Raw genomic sequence first — 24,828 nt, 5'->3', positions numbered from 1 at the left:
GGAGCAGCCCACTGCACTTCCAAAGCCAAAGGGGCAATATATTCACAGCCAGTATGGAAAAGCAGCTCTGTGGATCCTTTCCAACCACCACACTGGATTACAGTACCTCAGCAATGCCTTCTAGTGCTATGGTCACAAATACATCCTTGCAAGTAAAGAGCAGCTGAAGAGGATTTCCTTCTCTCTCCCTCCCAATCTTACTGCCTTTATATGTGCGCAGACACAGCCTCCACTTCAGAAAGCACACAGGATGTGGTTCTGATAACTGGAAGAGACTGACAAATTCATCCTTAGCTTCTTTACCTTGACCAGTGTCAGCATGTACCTGTGACAAAGAGCTGTCCAGGCACAGAGAACCCACCTCTTGGGTTCATTGCTTGGAAACAATCCGTTCTGCACTAATGCTGCAAACAGCATTTACACTGGCATGAGACCCACAGAACCTCCTTAGAGAAAACCCTTAATGAGAACCCTTAATGAGAACCATCATTCTGGGGTGATGATCTGATTTTATTCCACTCCGTGGCAATGAATTGCCCAAGATTTGCTGTGTGGATGCCAAAATGAGGGAGAACTGAGAACAGTTGTGTGTCTGTCGTCATCTCCCCTTCTCCCCCTTTCACTAGTACCCTTCAGCTGGCTAAAGTACCCCTTTTCTGTCCTTTAATTCACTTTCTCAAGCTTTGCCTCCCTTCCCTGCATCCCTCCCACCCCCAAACCACTGCAGACTATCCATGGAAACCGCTGCTTCCATTTCCACTTCGTGATTTGCCTGCCACACCTGGGGGATTTCCCAGCAAATTGTATTACTTTATTTGGTCAATTGGCCTACAAATTGATTTTCCTGTACAAATAATGAACATTTATGGTTATTTTCCCCATAGACTGCTTTATTTTCCATGTAACAAAGACTGATTTCCTGCAGGTTTTGAGACCAGAGCATATGATCTGCAGTTACTGTGACCCCTGCTTGATGGATGACCAGGACTCGATGCACAACAGGAGGGTTTGGGGTTTTATCCTAGTACCAGACCAAGCAATTCTACAGCATGTTTACTATAGGGATAAATTGTATTGTTTTAAGAGAGATTCAGTCCTGGGACCAGCCAAGCAAAGGCAGACGAGGTGGGACAAAGGGCAAAGCACATCCTATGAGCCACTGCAGTGCATCCACCGGCACATCCACGTCCCCAGAGCATCTCAAATGGCAGCTCCTGCTCATTGCAACCTTTGGGAACACACTGCAAGGACCTTCTTTAACCTTAATTACATGATTGTGAAGGCAAAAGGAGGAGGACTCGGGGAAGAAAACCAAGCAGGAGTGTGATTTGCGGGCAGGGATTGCAGTGTTGTTCTGCACTCGCCTCCCCAGAGATGCAGAGCCACAGCAAGAGCTCCACAATACATTTCATTGCCACTAATGAGAAAATGACTTTGGAGACAGAGCCTGGAGCAAGCTGTGAAGGTCACTCCCACAGGTGTGGAAATGAAGCGCGCAAGAACCAGGGTCCAAACATAAGTTATTCTACTTAGACCACAGTGGATTATTTGCATGCAGGGGGGGTTAAGAGCCTCAGGGCTGTGGTGTGGGTCTATGTTTAATTTAATACACCTCCATGGCTGAGGCTGCTGGGCACAAAGGCCTCTCAGCATCACTGCAGAGAAGTGATGATAGGGAGGGTTCCTTAGGTGAATGTGAGAGAGAGGGTGGACACAGGAGAGAAAGTCAATTATCCAGATAAGTCCCGACTGTCTGCAATTCCCTGTCCTGGTCCTCAAGGGGTGGGTTTGGCCCATGAAGCCTGGCTTCCAATGCAATAAGAAATGAACTGATTTTGAATAACTACTAGAGATGCCTCCTTAGAGTTTTAATACGTGCTCTTCAGCTTCAGCAGTGGAATTAATGAAAGGGAAGAGAGTCTGAGAGTATCAGGCATGAGGCTAAAAGCATGCCAAGTTCCTGCTCAGCTGCTTGGGCTCCGGGGGATCTCTCCCTTCTTCTTGGCACTGCTAAGGACTGATATGCCCTCAGTCTGTGGCTGACAGCACCAGAAAGAGGTATGCCCCAATTGAGGATGACAGGCGCCCTTCACATAAGCTAGTCAAGGCAAGGATGCATCTATCACAACACAGTGTGCAGATCACAGAATCAACAGAATGGTGTTGGAAGGGACCTTAAAGCTCATCCAGTTCCAACCCTCTGCCATGGGCAGGGACACCTCCCACTAGAGCAGGTGGCCAGAGTCACAGGTCCCACTTAGACCGTGGGGACCAACACAACCACAGGATAAACCAAAACTACTCACAGAAATACGCAACCAGTTGGCTCAGCGCATCAAGAGCAACACAAGATGATACTGGATGATTACATCTGTGCCTACAAATATAACACTGAGAAATGAATGACCAACAAATACAGTGGCTTTCTGACGAGTACTTGACTGGGAGTAGGGAGTGTTGGGAGTTGTATGTTGTGAGGATAAACACAAAGAGAATATAAAAGAAAACCCAAAACAACCCCCAAGAGAGGTGAATAATTCATCAAAAGGATAAAAACCAAGAAGCTGGAAGGAAAAAAAAGGCAAGAAACACCAAAGGGAAGAGTGTTCTGAGCAGGTGGAAAAAAACCATCTCTCACAGGAGGGAAACTAGAAGGCAAGTTAATTGGAATTAAGGGGGGGGGGTATGTTTTTAAAGGTGAAACATTTTGTCTGGAAACTGGTATCTCCCCTCTTAGGGATTTAAGTGTTTCTCTGAGGTGGGAAACAAAGCCTGTGCCAAGCTGCTGACAGAGGCAGCGTGCTCTTAGGTGGCTTCTAGCAATGGCTCAACCATGGACACAAGACTTCAAGCAACCAACCTGCTGACACATTCAACACCTCCTCTGGAGCAAGCCTAGCTTCTTTCACCCAAAGCCACCAAACCAAACAACCTAATGTACATAAAGCCACGTTAACATAACCTGCCCATAACTATTTGTAGGTTCTCTTCAGAACTTGCTCCAGAAAAGGGTCTATAGTTGGAAGCTTCCTGATGGCAACTTTTGCAGCTGACATTCACTGCTTTAGCACAGCACATCTGTGAAATAAACCCCACACAGTTTGCACTGCATCCTCCTGGCTTTCCCTTGTATGAGTTTACCACCTCAGGCTGTGGCTCCTTCCTATCACGTGAAGGATGCTGCTCTGGGCTTGGAAAGTACCTGGATGGGGTAATGTTGTAGCCCGCTGAAGGAGGGGAGATGTGGGACTCAATAGGTGGCACTCTTCCTTCTTGAATCAACGCGCTTGGGTACACTTGGCCATCAGAGGTGCTGGAGAGCAAATTTAAGGTCCTGACTTATTTACTTGGTGATTTTCTGGGCTTGTGCAAGTCAAAATCCTAGCCAAACACAAGCTTTACCTATTACACTCTGCCAATCCTAATTCCCCCCCTGCAGTTCCAAGCAGACACAGACTCCTCTGTGGTCGCATGATCCTCTTGTGCTCTGCTAAGCAGCTCTGTCCTAGCCGGAGAGCATCTGCACTGGAGATGCCTGTGAAAGTGAAATCCCACCCGAGGCGTGTTCCCATCCCATCTTCCTCCTGCAGAACCCACCAGCTCCAATTAACAGCTCTGGGCTTTCCTGCAGACACGGTGCATACAGCTCCTCCCAAGGGCACCATGGAGAAAACCTGCTTGAGGACTCCATGTCTGCAGTGCACGGTGAGTCTTATCACCAGCAGTTTCTCCTCTCATTAGCCAAATCCAGCAAAAAAGACAAGTTTTGTGCCCCAGAGCAAGAGGACTTGTTTTCTAAACCTCTTCAGGGGCCCTCCATGAGGAGTTAGTCACGGAGGTGAGTAATACCAGGATTTGACACAGCCTAGGAGAGTGAGTAGTCATTTGACAGGCTAACAAGAGCATGGAGTAGCTGCTATATTTAGGTGCCATCAGCATGCACGTCTTCACACGTTTCTACAGGCACACCTGTGTTCCCCTATGTCTTCAAGGCATGCGAAGGGTGCAGCTAAAAGCCAGTACCTTCCTCATTTCCCAGGGAGGGATAAGGAATGAGGGGATTCTCTTCTCCCTGTTTTACCCTACCAAGTCCAGAGCCATTTACATCCTGAAAGCAGACCTGACTTTTGCTCTGTGTGCACCTCTACCCAAAGGCAGATAGGGTCGATTCCATTCTAGGCTGAAGAACAAGACAAAGGTAAGGACCATATCATGCCCCAGAGAGGAGCTTATGTGACACGAAAAAACCTAGGAAGTTTAGCCACTGATTTTCAATTGCTTCCCATTTGCTGCATCTCAACTATTTCCAGTGAAGGACTGGACCCTTGCAGGCTGAACTTAAAACTTCCTGATAACAAGCTTGCTTTCCCATGTTATTTCCCAGAGACTCTTGGAGTCCATGCACCACCCAGGACAACAGACCAAAGAAACAGTGCTCTGAGCTGTCCCAGGACAGAGCTGGAAGGACACAGCAAGGTCCAAGACCTTGGATGTCTTTACATGCCAGCTCCATATGATACCTGCAGCGGTACTGAAGATGTCCTGCAATAGCACAACACAGGGTGCAACGACATTAGCACTGCTAATACTTACTACAGAGATGTATCAAGCATCCATTCGTGCTCCCCTTCGTTTTCCCCTCAGTGCTCGTCTCCCAGCTGAAAACCATGCCCCCTGTACTCTGCAATGTCCCTGTGCTTTCGGCTGTGTGAAAACAATCAGAGTCATAGAATCCAAAAGGTTGGAAAAGACCTTTAAGATCATCAAGTGCAACCATTCCCCAGCACTGCCAAGTCCACCACTAAAGAAAACAAGCAAGGATACAAGGCCCAGTTGCAGCCTATCTACTGTGCTGGGATGGTACTGGGATCCCTACTGCAAACACCGCTCAACAACAGTCTTGCCAAGGAAAGCCCCTATGTAACGAGGTGAATGCAAACTCTTGCAGATGGATTTAAACAGTTTCTCTGGATTTCCCTCACTCCACCTCAAAACAAAAGCAGCATACAAATGTCAAAGTACAGCACAGTATCACTGGAAGTTCATAATGCAATCTCTGCCCAGGCAAAACCAAAACAAACACCCAATTCTCATGGATACATGGATGGATAAACAGCCAAAATAAGCCTTAACCAAATGAGGGTTAAAATCTTACACTCCTTGGTTGTGGAGACACAGGATTAGGTCTGAGAGGCAGCTCTGGAGAACTAAATGCCCTATTAAAATAAGTAGGGATCAGGTGGACAAATCCCTGCAGCCATTTCTAAAGGCTCAGCTCAATCTCCCTCTGCTCTGTATTCAGGCAGGTGAGCCATTCCCAAACAGAGAATGGTTAAGAGGAAAGCAATACCAGGCACTCCAAGAGGCAGAGTCGGGGTTGGTTTAGACACTGGGTGCCCACTGAACCCTAGAAAAATCCCCTCTGGAATCACATTTAAAGCTGGGAGGGCGAAAGAAAGGTAAGGATAGCGTTTAAAAACACAACTTAAATGAACAATGATTGTGGATCCTTCAGCAAAGACTGCAAAGGTGGAATTCTGACCCCTTTGGAGGCTGCTCATTGTTGGCTGACTCCTGCAGCCTCCTGAGGTGTTATTACTGAGCCCAGGAGGTCAGCTGGAAAAGGGAGAAGGGGAAGGAGATTAAAGGAGCTCCACCTCCCTTGGAGGAGGGATACAACTGCTCAAGAGTGCCTTATTTTCAGGCAGCTCTGTTGTGCTGGCATCACTGGTGCTGCCTTTCACACCTTGAACAAACAGGCAAGCAGTGAATATGCTTCTGAACCCAGGAACACAGACCATGAGCTCCAGAGCTGCTGCTTCTCTCCTGTTATCTCCTCCTAGTGCTAGGTGCTGGCGAAACAGAACAGAGGAACAAACCTGACCCCAAGATGCTGAACTGAAACCAGCACTTGCAAAAGTATCTGACAGCTCCTCCACCTCCTGTTTCTTTGGCATTTTCCCTTCAAGCTAATTTTATTGCAACAGTGGGTATTTCATAGTGTGAGACAAGTTCTTCTGAAGCACATTTGCAACTGCTCTGTTATTCCCTTCTAGATTTTAGTCAGCGTTTCGGGTACCACAAAGAGATACAGATGCATTTTTAACCTAATTACTCAGAACAGCCATGTCACCTCATGCCACACAAAGGGGTTCCACTTGACCTTTAGTGAACAGGAAGGGAGCTCACAGTGCACGGCAGCAGCTCTCTGCAGCCTCTCGAGAGGTAATTCAGCAGTGACAAGGGGAAGAGAATTACCTCAAATACACTGAGGTCTGGTCAAAAGTTCTTTATCCAAGCTGGGACATGCTCTCACTGTGCTTTTTGGCTTCCACTCCTAAGAACTGGACTTTTGCATATGCAAACTCCACTATCATGTTGCTTCTATAATCCTACTGATGGCCATGGTCTGGGGGCAGTGGAGATGGCAGAGAGGGCAGGAGAAACCAAGAGCCAGCACATACCCTGCATCAAGCTGTCTCTGCCTTGAAAGTGCCTGTTTCTTAATGCTGACAGGGAGGCTGAAGCCAGGGAAAGCCAGAGCCATGCTAATGCACATTCCCTTCCAGAGCCTGTGGGTATCCCGGTGGCAGTTAAGGCAGCATTAACTCCCACACCCTCCCCTTTATGGTTTTTAGTACGCAGCAGGAGGCAGGAAAGGTCTCTTTAGGGCTCCCTGTGAGAAGTGCCACTACAGCAGCTCACAAAGAGGGAGAACTCTGGAAGCAAAGGTTTGGGGCTGTGGGAGCTGCTGAAAATCCATCCCATTTCCTTCAGTTCCTTATGTTTCCAAGGTTGATTCCTCACCTTTTCCCCTCCTTCCCAGACAAACTTCAGTGTAACTGTCTGCACTCAGGCAGGCTTCCCTTAGAGGCATGATATGGTTTCAACTGAGGCTCTGGAGGTTTATTCTCACCCAATCTTCCATCTGGAATGACCAGCCCACCTGGATAAGCCATGAATTCCAGGGAGAGGGATAATCTATATATGCTGAAAGGCAGGCTGGAATTTCTGACTGTATTTCTAATTAACTGCACAGCACTTACAAGCAAATGACGGGTGTTCTATAAATCCAAAAGAATTAACTAAAACAAGCATAAGCTAAATAGTAGTTCTGTATGTGCCGTGCATATTTAAATATTCAAATCAAGAGCGTGATATTAATAAAATCTCTCAAAGTTCATACTGATATAAACCAGATTTATTGTGCTATATATAGTGCAGCCAGGCCTTACAGCATCGCAGAGGTGGCAAAAGCAATAAAACCCTAATCTGCTCATAGGTAAGCAGCCATATTCATGTTTGATGGGTTCTCACAGGCACAAAGAACTGAAAACTGAGCTTTATTTCCTCATCTTCTAAGGTCTGTAATGAGAAACTGTTGCTGGCTTTGTGCAGATGACATCCACCTACCCTCACCTTCTGTGACGGGCACGTAACACACCACACGTGTGTGCTTGGCATGGTGATGACTGGCTCTTCCAAGGCAGCATTCACTCCAGTCCATTTACTCAGAATTCATTTAAACCTTCAGCCAGTCCTAAGCTGCTCTAGTTTATGCCACAGCTTGAGTGAGCCATGGAGACTGAGCACCCCTTCTGCTCCCTAGGAATAATGCCTTTGGTCAGGGAAGCAGAGCAGGAGCTGACACAGGAGAGGTCTGAGGGTAAACAGGGCATCTACTAAAAGGGAATGGAGCCCCCTAAAAGTGGCTGAACTCCATTTCCACCTCTCCTGGATGATTACAAGGGGTCATTTCCCTCATGCCTCACTTCTCCCTCATCTCTTCCCTTTTTCCAACAGGGAGCTCCATACTGAAGGAAAATTATGCAGCACCTCATAATGGTCCCTTTCTGGCCATAATAATAAACCAGCCCTCCTCCAGAAGCACAGCTTAGGTGACTTGATACTACAAGAGCAGCCAAAAAAGCCCTCAAGAAACACCCACCTAAATGCCAGCACGTTTCATGTACTCTGTGGAGCAGCCCGAGCAATGTCTTTTTTAGCTTTAATTACCAGGATTCTCTGATCAAGCTGGAATTATTTGCTGATCAAGGACATTATTGATTCCAACTCGTTGGCCTACTGGGATCAATGCGAATGGCATAGCAGACCCTGACAGATTAAATACTGTCAGAACATTCCAGGGAAGCTTTGAGGAAAGATTCTCTTCCTGTGTTACTGCCTTAGCATATGTCAAGTTTCACAGCTCGTGAGATATCAAGACGTTTCACGCCAGCCAAGGCTAACAGCACAGCATCTTCATGCAAGCCAGTGTCAGGGATGTTTCTCTGTACAAACACAAGTCCTGTGAAGAGGGAAGTGGAGGACAGGGTATTTCCTGATGGTTATTTCAGCCAGCAGTGAAGTTGTGAGGTCCAGATGTAGCACATCCCCACCTCTGCTGTTGCACATATAACCCTGTCCCGACACCTTTCAAAGATCATTTAGAGCAAACATGGAAGGAAGGGAGATGTGATTGTTTAAGGAGTTGCAAGCTTTGATAGAAAACACCATGATCACTTCTTTAGAGAACTCAAACACCCCCTTGCTTCATAACCTGGCAGCCAGACAGGGAGATTTGACTGGGGGATCAGGAGAAAACAACAGCAGCCACACAAGCTGGAATAGCATCTAGGTGGGGGGAAAAACCTTGGCTTCCATATGAAAGCCACAGAGGCTGGTTTTTGAAGCCCAAAACATCTATTCATTACCTGGACCCGCAAGCTGTAAGCACTCAGGCTGGCACGCAGCAGATACCACAGTGAGAAGATGAAGAGAAAACATCTTCACAGAGGCCTAATGCACCACCAGCTCATCCATGCCAGGTTCCCGATTACACCAGCACTGAACACAAGCAGGCAAAAAGGCAGAAATCCCACTGGAGACATAAAGCAAATGCTAAGCAGTAACAGACTTGAAGATAGTTGGACATTTCATCAGCAGAATCTGCGGTGAAGGCCTTTGTAGTGGTGAGGGCCTGTCCTTCCCCACCCCTTAGGACGATTTTAATCTTCAATAATTGCACGTGTGATTTTAATAATCCCTTTATTCAGTGGGGAACTCCCAACTGCTTTGTAAACAGTGGCTTAGAAGGACAGGAGGTAACAATGGTTCCAGTCCGTTACTAGATGGGAATCACAGAATCCCAGACTGGTTTGGGTTGGAAAGGACCTTAAAGCTCATCCAGCTCCAACCCCTGCCACGGGCAGGGACCCCTTCCACTAGAGCAGCTTGCTCCAAGCCCCTGTGTCCAACCTGGCCTTGAACGCTGCCAGGGATGGGGCAGCCACAGCTTCTCTGGGCACCCTGTGCCATAAGAAGAATGCCCAGTAAATACCTGGTTTCTGCACTGGGAGAACAGAAATGGAATACTTCTCATTCCAGCAATGAATTAGGAGGCTTCCAAACAAACTTCCGCAGTTAGATAGGTTTAACTCAGCATATTTAGGTAACTTGCTCTTGAAGAGTCTCAGAACAGTGAGCAGAGAAGTTCTTCAGATGCTCAGATTTTTGAGGCTCAAAACAAGGAGGAAATCCAAGGTAAACAGGAAAACACAGCCCTGTGCCTCTACTTCACAAAGCGTAAGCATAAGCAGAATAATCCAAGTGATTTTATAACCCCCAGGAGAAACAATGAAATAGAGGAAACCAGACAAGTAATAATGAATTAAAGGAGGGTGATATAATTTAAGCAAATTAAAGCTTGTTAATGGAAAAGATGTTAAACTAATGTATCTTTTTCTGCTGAGACAATAGTGCCAGGGTGATGGGCTCAGATTTCTGCAAGTTATTTTATTACAGCACCCAACTTTCTGAATGAGAAACTGGAGCAGGACAAATCACCACAGCACAAACTAAATGGATTAAAAGGTGATTAAAAGACCTCAGAATACGAACATGGAACTGATTCTCTCTAGTATTTTTACTGATGACCTGGAAGAACGCAAAGAGTCATCACCGATGGTTAACACAGAGAATATGAGAGTTAATGACAAGTAACGACATCCCAACACAGTGTGGGCTAGTGGGGGAAGCTGGCATTTTAAAGGCAGGAAATATTATCCCAGGAAAAAGTGACTGAAAAGCACCCAAGGGTCAGGGTGGGAATCGGGTGAAGAGGTTTATCATGGACAATGCCCTTGCCATATCAATAATGTGGATATAAACGCCAGAGTACTAACCAGAGCAGGAAGATTATAGGGTGCCTACATCTCAAGGCCATGCGAGGGTACCGAACAATGCACAGATTCCTGATAGGAAAGGCAGTATAAGGCACGTGGGCCTTGAGAAAACACATTTCTGGGTAAGCCGAGTTCAACATCCCAGCGTAAGAAGCTGCACTGGAAAACAAAGTCTGGAGAAAGCTATGTGGGATATCCTCAGAAGGGAACAGGGAGAGGCTCAGACAGCAGGCTGCCAGGCCCGAGTATTCACTACTCCACTCCGCAAGGGAGCAGAGCCAGTGTATTCAGGTTGATTATCCTGAAGTGCAGGTTATGGGTTTGATTCTGAAGTTACAAATCGGGTTTCCTTACTGAAACACTGAGTTTGCATAGCTCTGCTTTGGCTCTGGATGCCTCTCTGTCCACAGGAACATGCTGCCAACCAACATCTCTAAACCTGATGTCTTATATTGGGTGGGATATCCAGTGGTAATAAATGGCAACCAGCCAAAGCAAAATCCTTCCCTCCAAGTGCCCTGTGCTTTGCCACTGAAGCACAGGGTTAGCAGTCATCTGATATGGTCCTCAATGCCAATCCACACAAAAGCCCCAAGTACCCATGTTTGTTGTGCTCTTTGGTGTCAGCCAGCTTCATCCAGAGAGAAAACAAGCCTTTAGAGAAAGAATCAGTGAAATGACAGGAAAGAGATCCAAAAAAATTAAGGGCAACTTCTCTGGAATACAACTTAAAACACCCCAGCAACTTCAAGCGGGAGTGCAATCCTCACCACAAAGAATTCTGCACTGTGCATGTTTCCAATTGGTTTTCCTTGTCAGTGCCAAAAGACCTCCCCAGGTGGAGGCTGGGCTCCAAACATGGGAAACCACTGAAGCAACTGATACCTAGCCTTTTATTATGTACTGAACTCCTGTGTGGTCTTTACTATACCACTACTGAAGTTAGGAAGCCAGATCCCTGCCTGGCTGACAACGTGGATCCCCCCACAGCTGAACAGGGGGCACATGTGAGCCCACATTCATGTCATGAACATGTGGGGCAGATCTCTGGGCAACTGAGTAGGATTATCCCACTTGGAGCTGCCACCTGCAACAAGTATGAACACTGGGTCACTTCCTTTCCTACAGGAGTTCCTGCTCTTCCAGTAGCTATGCTGGATGTGATACAGCAGCAGCTTCTCTGCTTTACCTACTCCAGGTATACCTGGGGCCTTGTTTCCCAAAGGTAAGGGGACAGGACAGGTAAGAAACTTGTTCTGCTTCTCCTGCACGGCAAAGTCCCGAATCCAGCTTTTTCTGTACTTTGGAGTAGTCCTGGCTTTGCTTCCCTAGTGGGATTTGATACTTCGTCACTCAACGGATCTTCTCAGTGCACATGAATCCTGGATAAAGGCAGGGTAAGAATTCAGGCCGTATCCCTATGTACCAAGCAAAACTACTCTCCCATCAATGTGTCTTGTCTCTCTTAGTGAGGATGGAATTACACATGGTACAGATCAAGACAGAGCTTAGCCTCAAGACACAGTACCCAAACACAAACATTTCTCAAGCTCTGTCCTTCCCTCCCTATTTCCCTGTGATATGAAGGGAAAAATTCGTTTTCCCTCTTGTTCCTAGAGCAGTGGGATGAGCAGTCCAGGGTTTAAAGAGCCCTCTTGTTCCTAGATTGGTGCGATGCGCAGTCCAGGGTTTTAGGAGTCCCATCACAACAACAAAATTGCTCTCAAGATGTAAATATTTCAGCATCGCACTGCTAAAGGAAAAGCTCAGCAACTTATAGAGCATAGAGTGCCAAATACCCTTTAAACTTACCGGGTTCTACATTCTGTAAGGATTTAAAGACAACAGCGGAGTCATCAACGAGGGAACTAAATCCTCCCAAAGCAAGGATGATTTCTGCCCTCTGCACACACCAGGGGAGAGAAATGCTTCCCAGCCTCATAGAATTACTGCACTTACTTCTGGCAAATCCATCACAGCAAGGTGAGACTTCAAAAGACCAGATCCACACTACTGATGCAGACAAGCACAGCTCCATAGATTTCCAGCTCTGAATTACCAGCTCAGAAATTTCAAGCCAGAAACGTTTTAAGGAGTCACATTGTTAATTTGGGGATTACAAAACCCAGACCAAATGTATTACATTTTCAGTCAGAATTACAAGCATCCTTGTAAGGACGACGCAGGCTGCCCTTCTCATTCTGCTTCCTGACTGCTTTGAGATCACATCCTGTCCATTGGGCCTCCAAAAACCTCAGCAGCGGTGTCTGGAGCAGCAGCACCACCCAATAAATCAAACCATCAGCCCTCTGCTCTGAGACAGCCCATTTAGGTTGATAAGAAACAATCAGGAGGGCCAGAACACACTGAATTGTCCATACTTTGCTAGGTGTCCTCTTACATTTGATGCAAGCCATGGCAGTCTAAGGGTGAAAAAGAAGTCAGCAGCGTTCACCTGATGTAAATCTAGACTGAGGGTGATCAAAGTCCAACCCTGCATGCTCATCTAAACCCACATTTACTTCAGATCACAATATGATATTGTCAATCGATTCTATTGCAGCTAAACAGGAACACGGCAGGCACGGATTAGGACCCAACAGTTTTAGGCACTGAACACACACAACCACCAACCAATCACAATATACAACTTATTTCGTGTCCTTCTTTTATTTAATCTCACCCTAAAACCCTATAATACTTTTTATATATTATATATATTATATTATATTATATTATTATATTATATTATAATTATTATAATTAAAATTATAATAATTGCTATTAAAGCAATGGTGTACAATTTTTAAGCAACACTACTATTGTAAACTCCAGCTCATTGAACCCTCACTGCTGTAGAGCCTTCCTTTGTCAGTGCGCTTTATGGTTAAGTGAGTGTATCACAAGGGGGAAATAAAAGAGGAATTGATATCATAGTCCCTCTGGGGAGTAAAAAACAAACTAAAAAGGCCCATGTTTGTGTGGTTCAGCCCATGTCACAGAAAAAGAGATCTCAAGAATCACAGCTGTGGCGAACAGTGGGAAAAGTTATTGATCTGAAAGAATTCAGTTTTACTGTAAGGGCTGGTCCTTTTACTTATTTAATAAAGGTCTGGCATCAAATCACTGTGAATTTCAGGATTATCTAATTCCATCTAATCTCATTCAATCACGGATGCTCCAGACTGGAGGAGAAGGAATGCTTGCCCTTTCCTGTCTGCAGGGGCCATCTCCCGTTGCCCTGGCAACCCAGCAAAAGCAGCCTCAACAGGGCCGAGTACCACGGATCACATTCATCTCCGGCTAAAAAGAAAGGATGGGGTTGCAAGGGAGTTTGTGCAATTTGATGGGTAGAGATAGGCAGAACAGCAGCTACCACTGGAGTGGAATCTACTCATAACTCTGAATTATCAAGGCCCCAGAGACTCGGTGATAAATACAAGCTCCTAAGGGTAAGACACTCATAGGCAGGAAGCCAGCCTGGTAAAGCAATCTGCTTGCCTTCAGAAGCAAGAGGAAAGTTTTCTACTAAGAAGCTATGGTGATGGAGAGGCCCATGTTAACTGAACCCATTTATAATCCTGGAGCTGCTTTCTAAATTCCCTGAAGCAATCACAGCTCCCAGCACAAAACTGGGAACCAACTACAAGCAAACACACCACTTGGTTGCAGTGTCATCATGAGAAATAGTTCGGAAGATGTGTTTTCTAACACCAAAGGGCTGTCAAGTGTCTCTTCTGTCACCAAAACCTCTCAAGTTTTTCTGCTTCTTCATTCTCTGGAATCTATTCAGAAAAGCTCTACCTTCCTATCAGCACAATGCAATAAATACCAAGTACTGCCCATCACTCTGCATCTTAAGACGTTACTCTGAGTGGATTAAATCTTACTATGAAGTTTTTTGGGTTTAGTTTAGCTTTTTTAATTTTAGAACATGATAAAACAAACGGCTACATCAAGGCTCATGCTTTTTTACGTGTGTGGACATCAGTGCAGACCTCGCCTTCGATCTGCACTGAGGCACAGCTTTAACCTGCCAGAGGGGAGGCTGAGATGGGCTCTTAGGCAGAAGCTCTTCCCTGTGAGGGTGCTGAGGCGCTGGCACAGGGTGCCCAGAGAAGCTGTGGCTGCCCCATCCCTGGCAGTGTTCAAGGCCAGGTTGGACACAGGGGCTTGGAGCAACCTGGTCCAGTGCAAGGTGTCCCTGTCCATGGCAGGGGTTGGAATGGATGAGCTTAAGCACCCTTCCAACCCAAACCACCTTGTGATTCTATGATTCTATGATCTCTAGCATGATGCGTAGCAGCACACATGCAGATGAACATCACCTTTTCCTGGCAAGTGCCCCAGTGAAAAAAGCAAGGCTGGTTGTGTGAGCCCCTAGCCCGATCCCACACAGCACAGCAGCCATGAGGACAACAGCCTGCACCGACAACCACACACATTACACCAAGGGGATCTGGCTTGTTGGCAAATGCTGCTGCAAGTTTCTTTCTAGCTGAAAATGTAAAAGATTAAGGAAGCCACCTTTGTATATGGACTGAAGCTACCCTGATATCTTAAAATGAGGGATTTGATGTGCAGGTGTATCTTCATGCAGGTAACAGAGCAAATTCAGGCTTGACGGTATTCCCAGATCCCGTGGCTGTGTATGCATGTGCAAAAGAAAGTGAAATTGGTAAAAGCTGAAAGCTCCACACTGACTAGAGGCGAAAGATATGAGCAAGAACTCTTTTTTGTATGCTTGGGAATTGCCTCCATCCCTCCCTCCCTGTCCTCAGACATGTTACAAGAAATCCCCGATCAGATTGTATTTATGACCCAGGGGAATGTGTCATTTCCTCTCGGTTCTCCCTGGTCTGTTAAAATAACAGAGCCAAAAATAAAAGGAAGGAAATGCATCGCTCCAGCAGTGGAGCTGGTACATGCAGAAGATTCACCCTCACACAAGAGCAGTATGAGAGTAAAGCAGAGGTGCTTAACATGCCCTCTGTTTTATCTCACAGGATCAGAATGGTGTGGGTTGGAAAGGACCTTAAAATTCATCTTGGGCCAACAGGAAACTGCTTCTTTATTCTCCTGTCCCATAAGTGAACCAGAACAAGCAAACTGAAAAGATCCTCATCTCTGCAAACTCCAACCAGGTGATGGTTTTAAACCTCAGGAAAAGCAAAATGAACCAGTTTATGAGGGAGTTAATTCTGATCCTATAGTCATCTCTGTCACTTAGATCCCATGCTCACTAAAGGCATTTGCCATCAGGCTCCAAATTAGCACCGATCCCTTTGAATAAGGCCAGCAAGTGTGGACATAGACCACTGCAAATGAAAACCAGGTGCCTGTGCCCTGAAGCAGCAGAGACAGCCCTAAGCAGTTTAATGACATCTCTAAATAATTTTGACAGCAAAATTACTTATCCTATGTCACCTTTACACTGCCCTTGACATGCCACTAACAAGATGATGCTGCTTTCCTGGCTTCTATGTATTTATTTCTGTTTCTTCCCTTTCCATTCCTCAGACCAGATGATTTTCCAGCCCTGACGGACTTCAGTGCAACTCCACAACAAGCAGCACTGGCTCATCCTGCCTCTGCTGACTTAGTGTGCAAAATTCATCCAGGAGCTGAGGGCTTGGAAACTGACTCTTCCTACAGCTGAGCCTGCCAGAGAATGCAATGCCACAGTGCCAGGAATCATAGAATCATGGAATGGTTTGGAAGGGGCCTTAAGCTTATCCAGTTCCAACCCCCTACCACAGGCAGGGACACCTTCCACTGGAGCAGCTTGCTCCAAGCCCCTGCGTCCAACCTGGCCTTGAACACTGCCAGGGATGGGGCAGCCACAGCTTCTCTGGGCAGGTTGAAGCCACTGCCCTGATGCAGCCTGTCTTGACTCTTCCAGGGAATCAACACCACACAACTGCAGGGTGAGGACACCCCTCCTGCAATCCCAGCAGGAGGAAATTTGCTCACTCCAGGTAGAACCCCTCACGCATGCCAACCTCAGCATAAGTGTTCTTTCACCCTCGCCCAGGGAGGCCCAGCTTGGCTGGTTACTCACAGACAATAAACTGATCTCGCAGATGGATCTTCCTCTGCCCTTCCATCATGTAAGCCCTTTTGCATTCAGTTCCTCAGCACTGCTCACTGGAACAGCAGGTATCTCCACTATAGCTCTGACACCATAGCAAACCTCCCTGACTTGGAACTCCTTAAACCCCCCTGTACAATGACATTACTTTCCTAAGCCGTAGCTGCTTACACATCTCTGCCGTTCACTCACAAGGCTGCAATCCAATTAATATTTTCCTTTCCAGAGGGTATTTAATAATCCACAAAATTAAATCCTTCAGTATTGTGCTGGCACTCTCAGTGCCACTGATCTGCGTTTGTTCTGCCTCTGTGTAAAATAATAACTACTCATTTTACTGGTGCAATCCCATCTTCCCAATCCCTGGCAGTGCACACAATGCTGTTGCAGTGTGTCCTGTCCCTGAGCTGAGTTAGAGGACCAGCAGGAGTAACTGCCACACTGATTCCCATTCCAAGCTGTCAAGTTTTCCCCTGTGAAGTGCTGGATGACCCAAGAGCAGTTGATTTTAGGGATGCTCCTGGGAGAGAAGCAGACACACACGTGCCCCTGGATTAGCAGCCCTGCATGCTGAGGCTGTGGCCTCAGGCTCAGCATCTCTCTCCCCAGCCCTGATGGGATGTGTGTGTCTCTCCCCATTTGAGAGCACAACATACCTCACCTCCAGCTTCTCTATAAAGGTGATGTCTGTCACATTCTGAATAGACTTTTGTTAAGGATTCAAGTTTAATTTACAAGCCTGCAAAGCTACACACACGCTCCAAAAATGACTTGAGTGAAATCCATTAAAAACCCAAAACAGAACCAAAAAACCCCGACAAACAAACAGAAAAACCCCAACCAACTCAAACCGCTCCAACGAAAGCCAACCTAAAATGTGCTGGATTAAAAGCAACAATCCGAATCAGCATGAAATCACAAATAAAACTCAACAGACTGTGCCAAAGACCTTGGGGGGATAACAAGGTTTATAAGGCTGCTTTGCAGAGGGGCTTTTTCCACATTCATAAGGCAGCCTCCAGGGACAGGAAGGCAAAGCTATGAAAACAACCCCCTTCACATAAACCCCACGGTTCTCCAGCTCCAATCTTTAAGTCTACAGCAGCTAAATCTAATCTAGTCAGTTAAAAGCAAAATTTCAGGCTTAATCCTGCCTCTACAGGCAGCCAACTACATTTTCCAGCAGGCAGACTGCTCTTCTCATAGGAAAGTTCACTTGAAAGACTCATGTCCAGGGTGAGATTCCCCTTTTTGGGCCAGCCTCTGACGGATCCCACAGCTCCGTAGCCCAGGGATCTCCCTTCCTTCCCCCAGCCCAGTTTTCCAGGCAAAGCCATGGAGCAGGCTGATGTCCAGGAGGGCATCGCTGGGTAGGGCAGGCAATGTGGCTGCAGCCAGAACCCACAGCACAAGTCACACAGCCCCACGCTCCAGGGTAGATGTGGAGCTGCCTCCACCCTGCCCCTCTGAAACAGGAAGACAGGAGAACGCTCACTCTTAGGGCTAAATACCAGAGATCCTGCTGGTTGCTGGCATTCAGGTTTTGAAGTTACTTTTCCCAGCCTTGACAAAGCCTTGGACTAATGCCTTAACCTCAGGGGCAACAAAAGAAAACAACAACGATGACGACGAGAAGCAACAAGCAGCAGATAAATAGAAGCACATGTAAATAAAACCAAGAGCAAAACACAGCCCCAGTAAGGAAATGAATTTCCACTGCCAGTGCCCAAGCTGTGCAGGATCACTGTGTGTGACAGGCAACGAAGGAGACAGGGCAAAGCCCCCATCATTGTGTCATGTTTTCTGTTTGAATATGGCCATATCATGACAGCTTTCTGAAAACTCACCTTCTCCACCTGTGGTCTGAACCTCACACTCCAACATGGGCTACCTTTCAGAGACCCTATCCAAGAAAAGATGGGAAAAGAGCATGAGGAGCAGCCAGTGCCCGGTTCTAAGGTACTTTCAGAGGCAGCATGTCTAGTATGAAAAACACAGTATGGGTCACACTGATAAGGGAAACAACTGAAGTATATCCATTGAATGGAATGTTGTTCCCCTGTTACACTGGATAGGTGATGCTGGACTTTGCCAATCTAAGATACTGTGTTTTAGCAATGAAGATTTTAGTGCTGTTCTCAAGACCATTTAGGCTTCTCCCTCCCTCTGGCTAAGACAACCAGTGCCAGTGAGGACACCTCCAACCCCAGCCTGGTGTGGGGCTGCAAGTGGAGATGGAGAGAACAGCTGAGTAGCCCTCGAGCACAGGCAAGGGTACAAAGCCAAGGGGACAGGGATGCCGGCAGCACGGCCACGCTCCTGAAGGGCTCAGCGGGGGTCTCTGCAGAGCTGGGGAGGGGAAGCAAGCAGCAAAGCACACACAGGCACCGCTTCCCTGCCGGCCCCCATAGCGGCCCCGGGGGCAGCCTCCGGCACTCGCCCATTCCCGGGGACCCCCCCTGCATCCCTCCCGCCTCTGATTGATGGCTGCTGCCGGCCCGGGGGAGGAGGCGCCAGCGCGACCGGCTGCTCCCCTCCGCCTGCAGGAAACCGGCGGTCGGTGGCGGAGCTGGGCCCGGCGCCGGCCGCTGTCTGCAGCTGCAGCAAACGAGCTGCGACGGGGGGCGGAGGGGCCGGGGGCAGCGCCAGCCCCGGCGGGCCGAGGTGGGGAGGAACGGGGCCGGGACTTGGGGTTTCATTGCGGGGAGCTGGAGCAGGCGGCAGCGAGCCGGGAGAGGGGGACACACACATGGACACACATGGACACAAGGCTCCGCTCTGGCTCCCTCCCCGGATCAGTTTTCCTGGCCTATTCCCGCTGTCCAAAGACTGATTTAGGAGCAGCTCCCCGGCACCATAACCATGTGGTAACACAGGAGAGCAGGAGCCAGGCACTGCAGGTCTCTACATACCTATAAAATACACCATAAAAGACAAAGTATTTCTACATTTGAGAGGAAACAGCCCTTTGGTCCCAGTGGTGCTTGAAGAGGCCATCACTGAACAGCTAAAGATAAACTGTGCTCCATTTTTAACTCTCTTCCTTGGGTAACTGCTTAATGGGTAGTCCATGTAGTTGGGACAAGGCATAAGAAGGATTCCGGGTTCAAAACAGGGATCTGTCCCTTGGTCAAGTGTATGTCCTAACTACAGCATAGAAAATGCAGCCAGCACCCAGAAACAAGAGATATGATAAAAGCTCTCACTGGTATTTGTCCTCACTCTGCAAACTCTGGTATCAACCCTCCTCTAACTCATTTATAAAGATGGGGATGCGGCAGGAGGCAAGTCCAGATGGGTTTATTTCACCCTTCCCAAAACTCTTTTCCTCCATCTGAACTTGTCCAGTTCAGTTCATAGAATCCCAGCCTGGTTTGTGCTGGAAAGGACCTTAAAGCTCATCCAGCTCCAACTCTCTGCCACAGGTAGGGACACCTTCCACTGGAGCAGCTTGCTCCAAGCCCCTGTGTCCAACCTGGCCTTGAGCACTGCCAGGGATGGGGCAGCCACAGCTTCTCTGGGCACCCTGTGCCAGCGCCTCAGCACCCTCACAGGGAAGAGCTTCTGCCTCAGAGCTCATCTCAGTCTCCCCTCTGGCAGGTTAAAGCCATTCCCCTTGGCCTGTCCCTACAGGCCTTTATCCAAAGCTCTCTCCAGGTTTCTTGGAGACCTTTTAGGCACTGGAGCCACTCTAAGGCCTCCCCAAAGCCTTCTCTTCTCCAGGCTGAACAAGCCTGAACAAGCCCAACCATTTTTAAAGACACTTGTTTCACACAGATCTGCCTTCCCATCTGTAGATGCACAACATCCCCGTGCAACTACTGAAAACATGAGGAAAGCGCAGTGTGTCATTCCAGCTACCACCCAATGCAACTCAGCACGCAGAAAGCAACCAGCAGACAGTGTCACCTGGCCAGAAACTTCCCACCACCACCAGCAACTGCAGTCTGTCCCTTTGGCCTGCAGGCAGCTGGTCACCAGCCTCTGATCCACATTAACTGGCAACTAAATCACATGCAAAACTCAAACCTGGAGAAAGCTCATTACACCACATCGTGCCTTGCCTTACAACTCAGAGGAAGTGCATGAATCCATTGGGTCTACATGGTTTGCTGGGTTTAAATACCACGGTGATGCTTCAGTACAGCAAGTACTCGTAAGCTCACTGGGCAGTGCCTGCTTTGGAATGGACCACTGCTACACAAACAGGAGACTCACATCACACAGGTGGCACCTTCACATTGATCTATGTAACTCGATTACTGCTCTAAGGCCCTTCCCATGTCAATGCAGGCACACACGTGGAAGCCAGGACTGTATTTGTGCACAGAAGCATGCAGGCACAGAGACACTAGGCAGGAATAAATTAAATGCACAATCCTGTCATGCAACATCATAAAGATACAGCAGGTGAGAAGAGATTGCCCATTTGATCCCCAAGAAATGGCTGATTTCAGTGGATAACAGCACAGAACTTCCCGGCCGCAGCCGTTTCCCAGTGCTACTCACAATGTTTTAAGTCATGGTGGTTATTTCAGACCCAGAGCTGCTTTAGTCCCACAAACCAACAGCTCTGTCGTCCTGTCATTGCATTTATGGCTATTTTTACACCTGATGAACTGGTTTTAATGCCTGTAGTTTACTACGATTTCAGCAGCTTTTTATTTATATCACCAACATCTTTTTCATGAAGATGCTTTATGGAGATTCTGAAAGTCTCAGCGTGAAGGCAAGACAGCAGAAACCACAAGGAACTTCAAAGTTGGGAAAAGCAAATCTATAAAAGCAGTAAGTGATCTATGACATGAACGCTGTAGAAGTCACAAGTGCTCAGTTTAAGCTTGTTCCCCATATCTAACAAAATTCACTAATGGTTGGTAAACCCGGCTGTTCTGACTCTATTATAATTCCCTTTTGCTTTATTCAGCCACTTCACACCTTGGCACAATCCACTACAACGAAGAGGTGAGGATAGGGAAGAGGCTGCTGGATGGTTTGTAAGTATCATTTTGGGTGTCCCTGAACACCAGACAACGGCACCGAGCGCTGCATCCTCCAGGTCACACACTGCTCTGTTGGCAAACTCTTCTTTGCCGGGCTGTGGTGCACACACTCGGGACTGACAGCTCCCAGCCCACATTGATCCCGGTTTCATGATCACAGAAGCAAAGGGATGGGTTTTTAAGGGAAGGAGGCAGAGGAGAGGGGAGATGTCTTAACGAAAGCACATAGTTTAACAATAATCTTACCACTGGAGACGAAATTCGACACCCAGGGCAATCACAGATTGGAGGATGTACCTGTAAGATTCCTTTGGACATAAGAGTCTTCAAACTTTTCCCTAGATGCAGAGATGGAAAAGAAGAAGAGGATCAGCACGTTGGTAAAAGGCTCTAGGAAAGGGGGGGAGCACAGCACGCGTCCGCTTCCATGCAAACACCCCTCCCACCGCCGCCTGCCCCCCGCAGCGCCCCGCAGCCCCCCCGGCCGCAGCGGCGAGGGGCAGCGCAAGCCGTGCTCCGTGCCTCCTCCCCGCTGCTCCGTGCGTGTCACTCGGTGCTCCTCACTCACCCCGGAGGAACCGGCATCTCCCGGGAGCCCGGCAGTGAACGAGCAGCAGAGAGCGGAGTAACGGCACCAACTTACTGCCCTTCCCTCCGGCGAGGCGGCAGCGCCGCGGACCCCGGGCTGACACCTCCCGCGCCCCGCTAATTGCGTGCGGCACCGGCTCCCCCCCTCCCCACCCCTCCCGCACCCCCCGGCCCGGGGCCAGCCGGGTCCCCGCTCTCCACCTGCCGCCAGCACCAGCGGCAGCTCCGGGTGCCGGGACTGCGGCGCTGGCTCGGGCTGCGCCGCGGGCGGGAGGGGAGGGAAGGAGGGAGGGAAGCGAGGGAGGGATGGATGGAGGCAGGGCCGGAGCCGTCAGCAGCCGCCGCGGAGGTCCCGCCGCCACCCAGCTGCGGGGAACTCCCCCTCTCGTCCCCCCCCCGCGCCCCGCCCGCCGCCCCGCCGGGGCCTGTCCTCGCCCGGCCGCTCCCCGCGGCTCTGCCCGCTGCCGCCACCGGCACCGGAGGCTCCGCGCCCCGCCGAGCGGCGCCCGCAGCCGCGCTGTGCCCCGTGTCCAAGCGGCCAAAGTTCCCTCCGGGAGAGAGGAGCATCCCCCCTCCTCCAAAATAACCCCGAACAACTGTTCCCCAATCGCTTGGAAAACTTACTGCGGAGAGCCCGGTACCGGGCAGATACGGGAGAGGGGACCCGGGGCAGTGATGGGGACGGGGGGGCACGGCGGGGGAACTCATGTACCGGCTCTCCCCGTGCGAACGGCGGTGGGAGCACGGCTCTCGTGCTGATCCCGGTTCCGAAGCCCGGGGGTGTGAGGGAGAGAGAGAAGGGAAGGGGGGGACGCCGCGTCCGGGAGCCCCGCACACACCGAGCAGCGCCTTTACCTTTGTGCCTGATGCTGCGCTTCCAGTCCTTGGCTGTCTCCCTGCCGCTGACAAACTGGAACTCGTTAGGGGTGAGCCACTCTCCCCGGTACCGGATGGAGGGTCCTTTGCTCCCCTGGCACAACTTATTGATGTAGAGCAGCGCCTTGTTCTCCCCACACTCCACCTCGATGCAAGGCTCTCCGCTGTCAAAGAAGGGCTGGAAATCCGGGATGGAGGAAAACCTCTCCAGCATCAGGTCCTCGGGGAGGTGGTGGGGGTGGTGCGGGTGGTGCGGGTGGGGGCGGTGGGTCTCATGGAAGCCCAGGTACGCACGGGGGGCAAAGAGCTGGTCGTAAGCCGGAGGGTGCGGAGCCACCACCGGCATGGCAGCGGCGGCCAGAGGGGCGAGATAGTCAGGTAAGGTTTCCATGGGCTGGTTAAAAGCTGCCAGGGCCATCTCCTCCCTGTCAAGTCGCTCCTTCTTGATCGCAGGCATGGTGCTGCCGCGCTCCCCCGTCTCTCCAAAGCACAGTGGCTCTAATGTCTCCGGTTCAACTTGCCCCCGCTCTGGCTGGAGTTGGGATGAAATGCGCCAGCGGCAGCAGCAGCAGCAGCAGCAGCAGCACAAGCACCTTTGGCGCCCGGGTGCCGGAGGTGGCTGGGATCCCCCGGAGCAGCCCGCTAACAAATCTCCTGGGCTGGCTCCCCAGCGGAGCTGTCTGGGATCCCTCTCCCACGGAGAGGCGGCTAATGCACCGTAGACCCGGGAGCTGCTGTGTGCCTCGCAGATCAGCCCCTCCGGACCAATACCTGACATCTCGGAGAGGTCTCTGCTGCCGTAGACATTATTTTGGTTAAAAAAAAAAAAAAAAAAGAAAAAGGGAAAAAAAAAAGAGCTTATTGATTCCCCCACATCGACCCACCTTCCACCAGGCTGGAGGGTTCCCCGCCGCCCACCCAGCCCCCCTTTTCGCCCTCCTCTCCCCCCCCCCCTTCTTCTCCTTCCTTCCTTTAAACTGACACCTGGTTTATTTATTTATATGCAATAATTAAAATTAAACGCTGCGCTCCCGCCGCCTCGCCGCCAGCCCCTCCCCGCCGGCGCCCGCCGGCCGCAGGGAGCACACGGAGCCGGCTCGGCGGTGCCCGGTGGTCCCGGTTCTCCCGTTTCCCGGACGGGGAAGTTTGCCAGGGGCTGCGCAGCTCCACCTGCAAAGTGCAGCCGCGCCCGGTCCCACCGAAGCTCCATGGGCACACTGGGGGGGGGGGGTGGTGTTTAATACCCAGTCCTGCACATGTTAAACCCGTGTATGTCAGGACGGACACAGGGATGTATCCCGATGCACACGCACGGACACACCGACACGCACTGTAGTAAGGGCCCCGCCGCACACTGCCCCCCGGCCCCCAGCTCCCCGCCGCGCCGGCACAGACAGTTATCGATCGGGGCTCAGAAGTCACCGCGTAGTTCAGACACTGCCCAAACCCGACCGCCCGCCGCCGCCGCCGCTTCCCCAACTTGGCCCATTTAAAGAGCGGAGGCGCTTGCGAGCGACGGGCGGCGGGCGAGGGGGTGAGCGACGGGCGGCGCGGCCAGCGCCGAGGAGGGAGCCGATGGGGCGGGGAGGAGGGATCGGGGGCTCCCCCGGCTCCGGCGGGCTTCCTGCCGGGTGGGTGAATGTCCCATGAGGGAACAGGGCAACAAATCACGGAGTGGTGTGGGCTGGAAGGGACCTTAAAGCTCATCCAGTTCCACGGGCATGGACACCTTCCACTAGAGCAGCTTGCTCCAAGCCCCTGTGTCCAACCTGGCCTTGAACACTGCCAGGGATGGGGCAGCCACAGCTTCTCTGGGCACCCTGTGCCAGCGCCTCAGCACCCTCACAGGGAAGAGCTTCTGCCTAAGAGCTCATCTCAGTCTCCCCTCTGGCAGGTTAAAGCCATTCCCCTTGCCTTATCAATGCACAACAATGCACAACCCATGCAAAAAACACAGAAGGCAGACCAAAGCCTTTTCCTTCCCCATACAATGATACAGCAAAACTTGGGAGAATGGTGTAAATTTGTTTTCCATTGTAAGCCATGGCACAAAGTCCACATGAAAGTGCCCTGTGAGGACAACATG

General features: G+C 49.7%; 1 protein-coding gene across 1 annotated transcript in view; it reads right to left on the bottom strand.

Moving 5' to 3' along the window:
- The window catches only part of SAMD11 (sterile alpha motif domain containing 11), a 105,902-nt gene extending 82,256 nt beyond the window's left edge, over nucleotides 1–23,646 (bottom strand). The window contains exons 1-2 of the mRNA XM_080631474.1: nucleotides 22,722–23,646; nucleotides 21,525–21,616 (exon numbers count right to left, since the gene is read on the bottom strand). Of these exons, the coding sequence (XP_080487600.1) occupies nucleotides 21,525–21,616; nucleotides 22,722–23,520 (891 nt within the window). The 5' untranslated portion in view covers nucleotides 23,521–23,646. The remainder of the gene's footprint in view (nucleotides 1–21,524; nucleotides 21,617–22,721) is intronic.
- Nucleotides 23,647–24,828: the final 1,182 nt, after the last annotated feature.

This window comes from Psittacula echo (assembly GCF_963264785.1).
Source record: "Psittacula echo genome assembly, chromosome: 17".
Taxonomy (NCBI): Eukaryota; Metazoa; Chordata; class Aves; order Psittaciformes; family Psittacidae; genus Psittacula; species Psittacula echo.
Note: the sequence above shows the minus strand (reverse complement) of the source record. Positions and strands in the feature narration are given on the sequence as shown.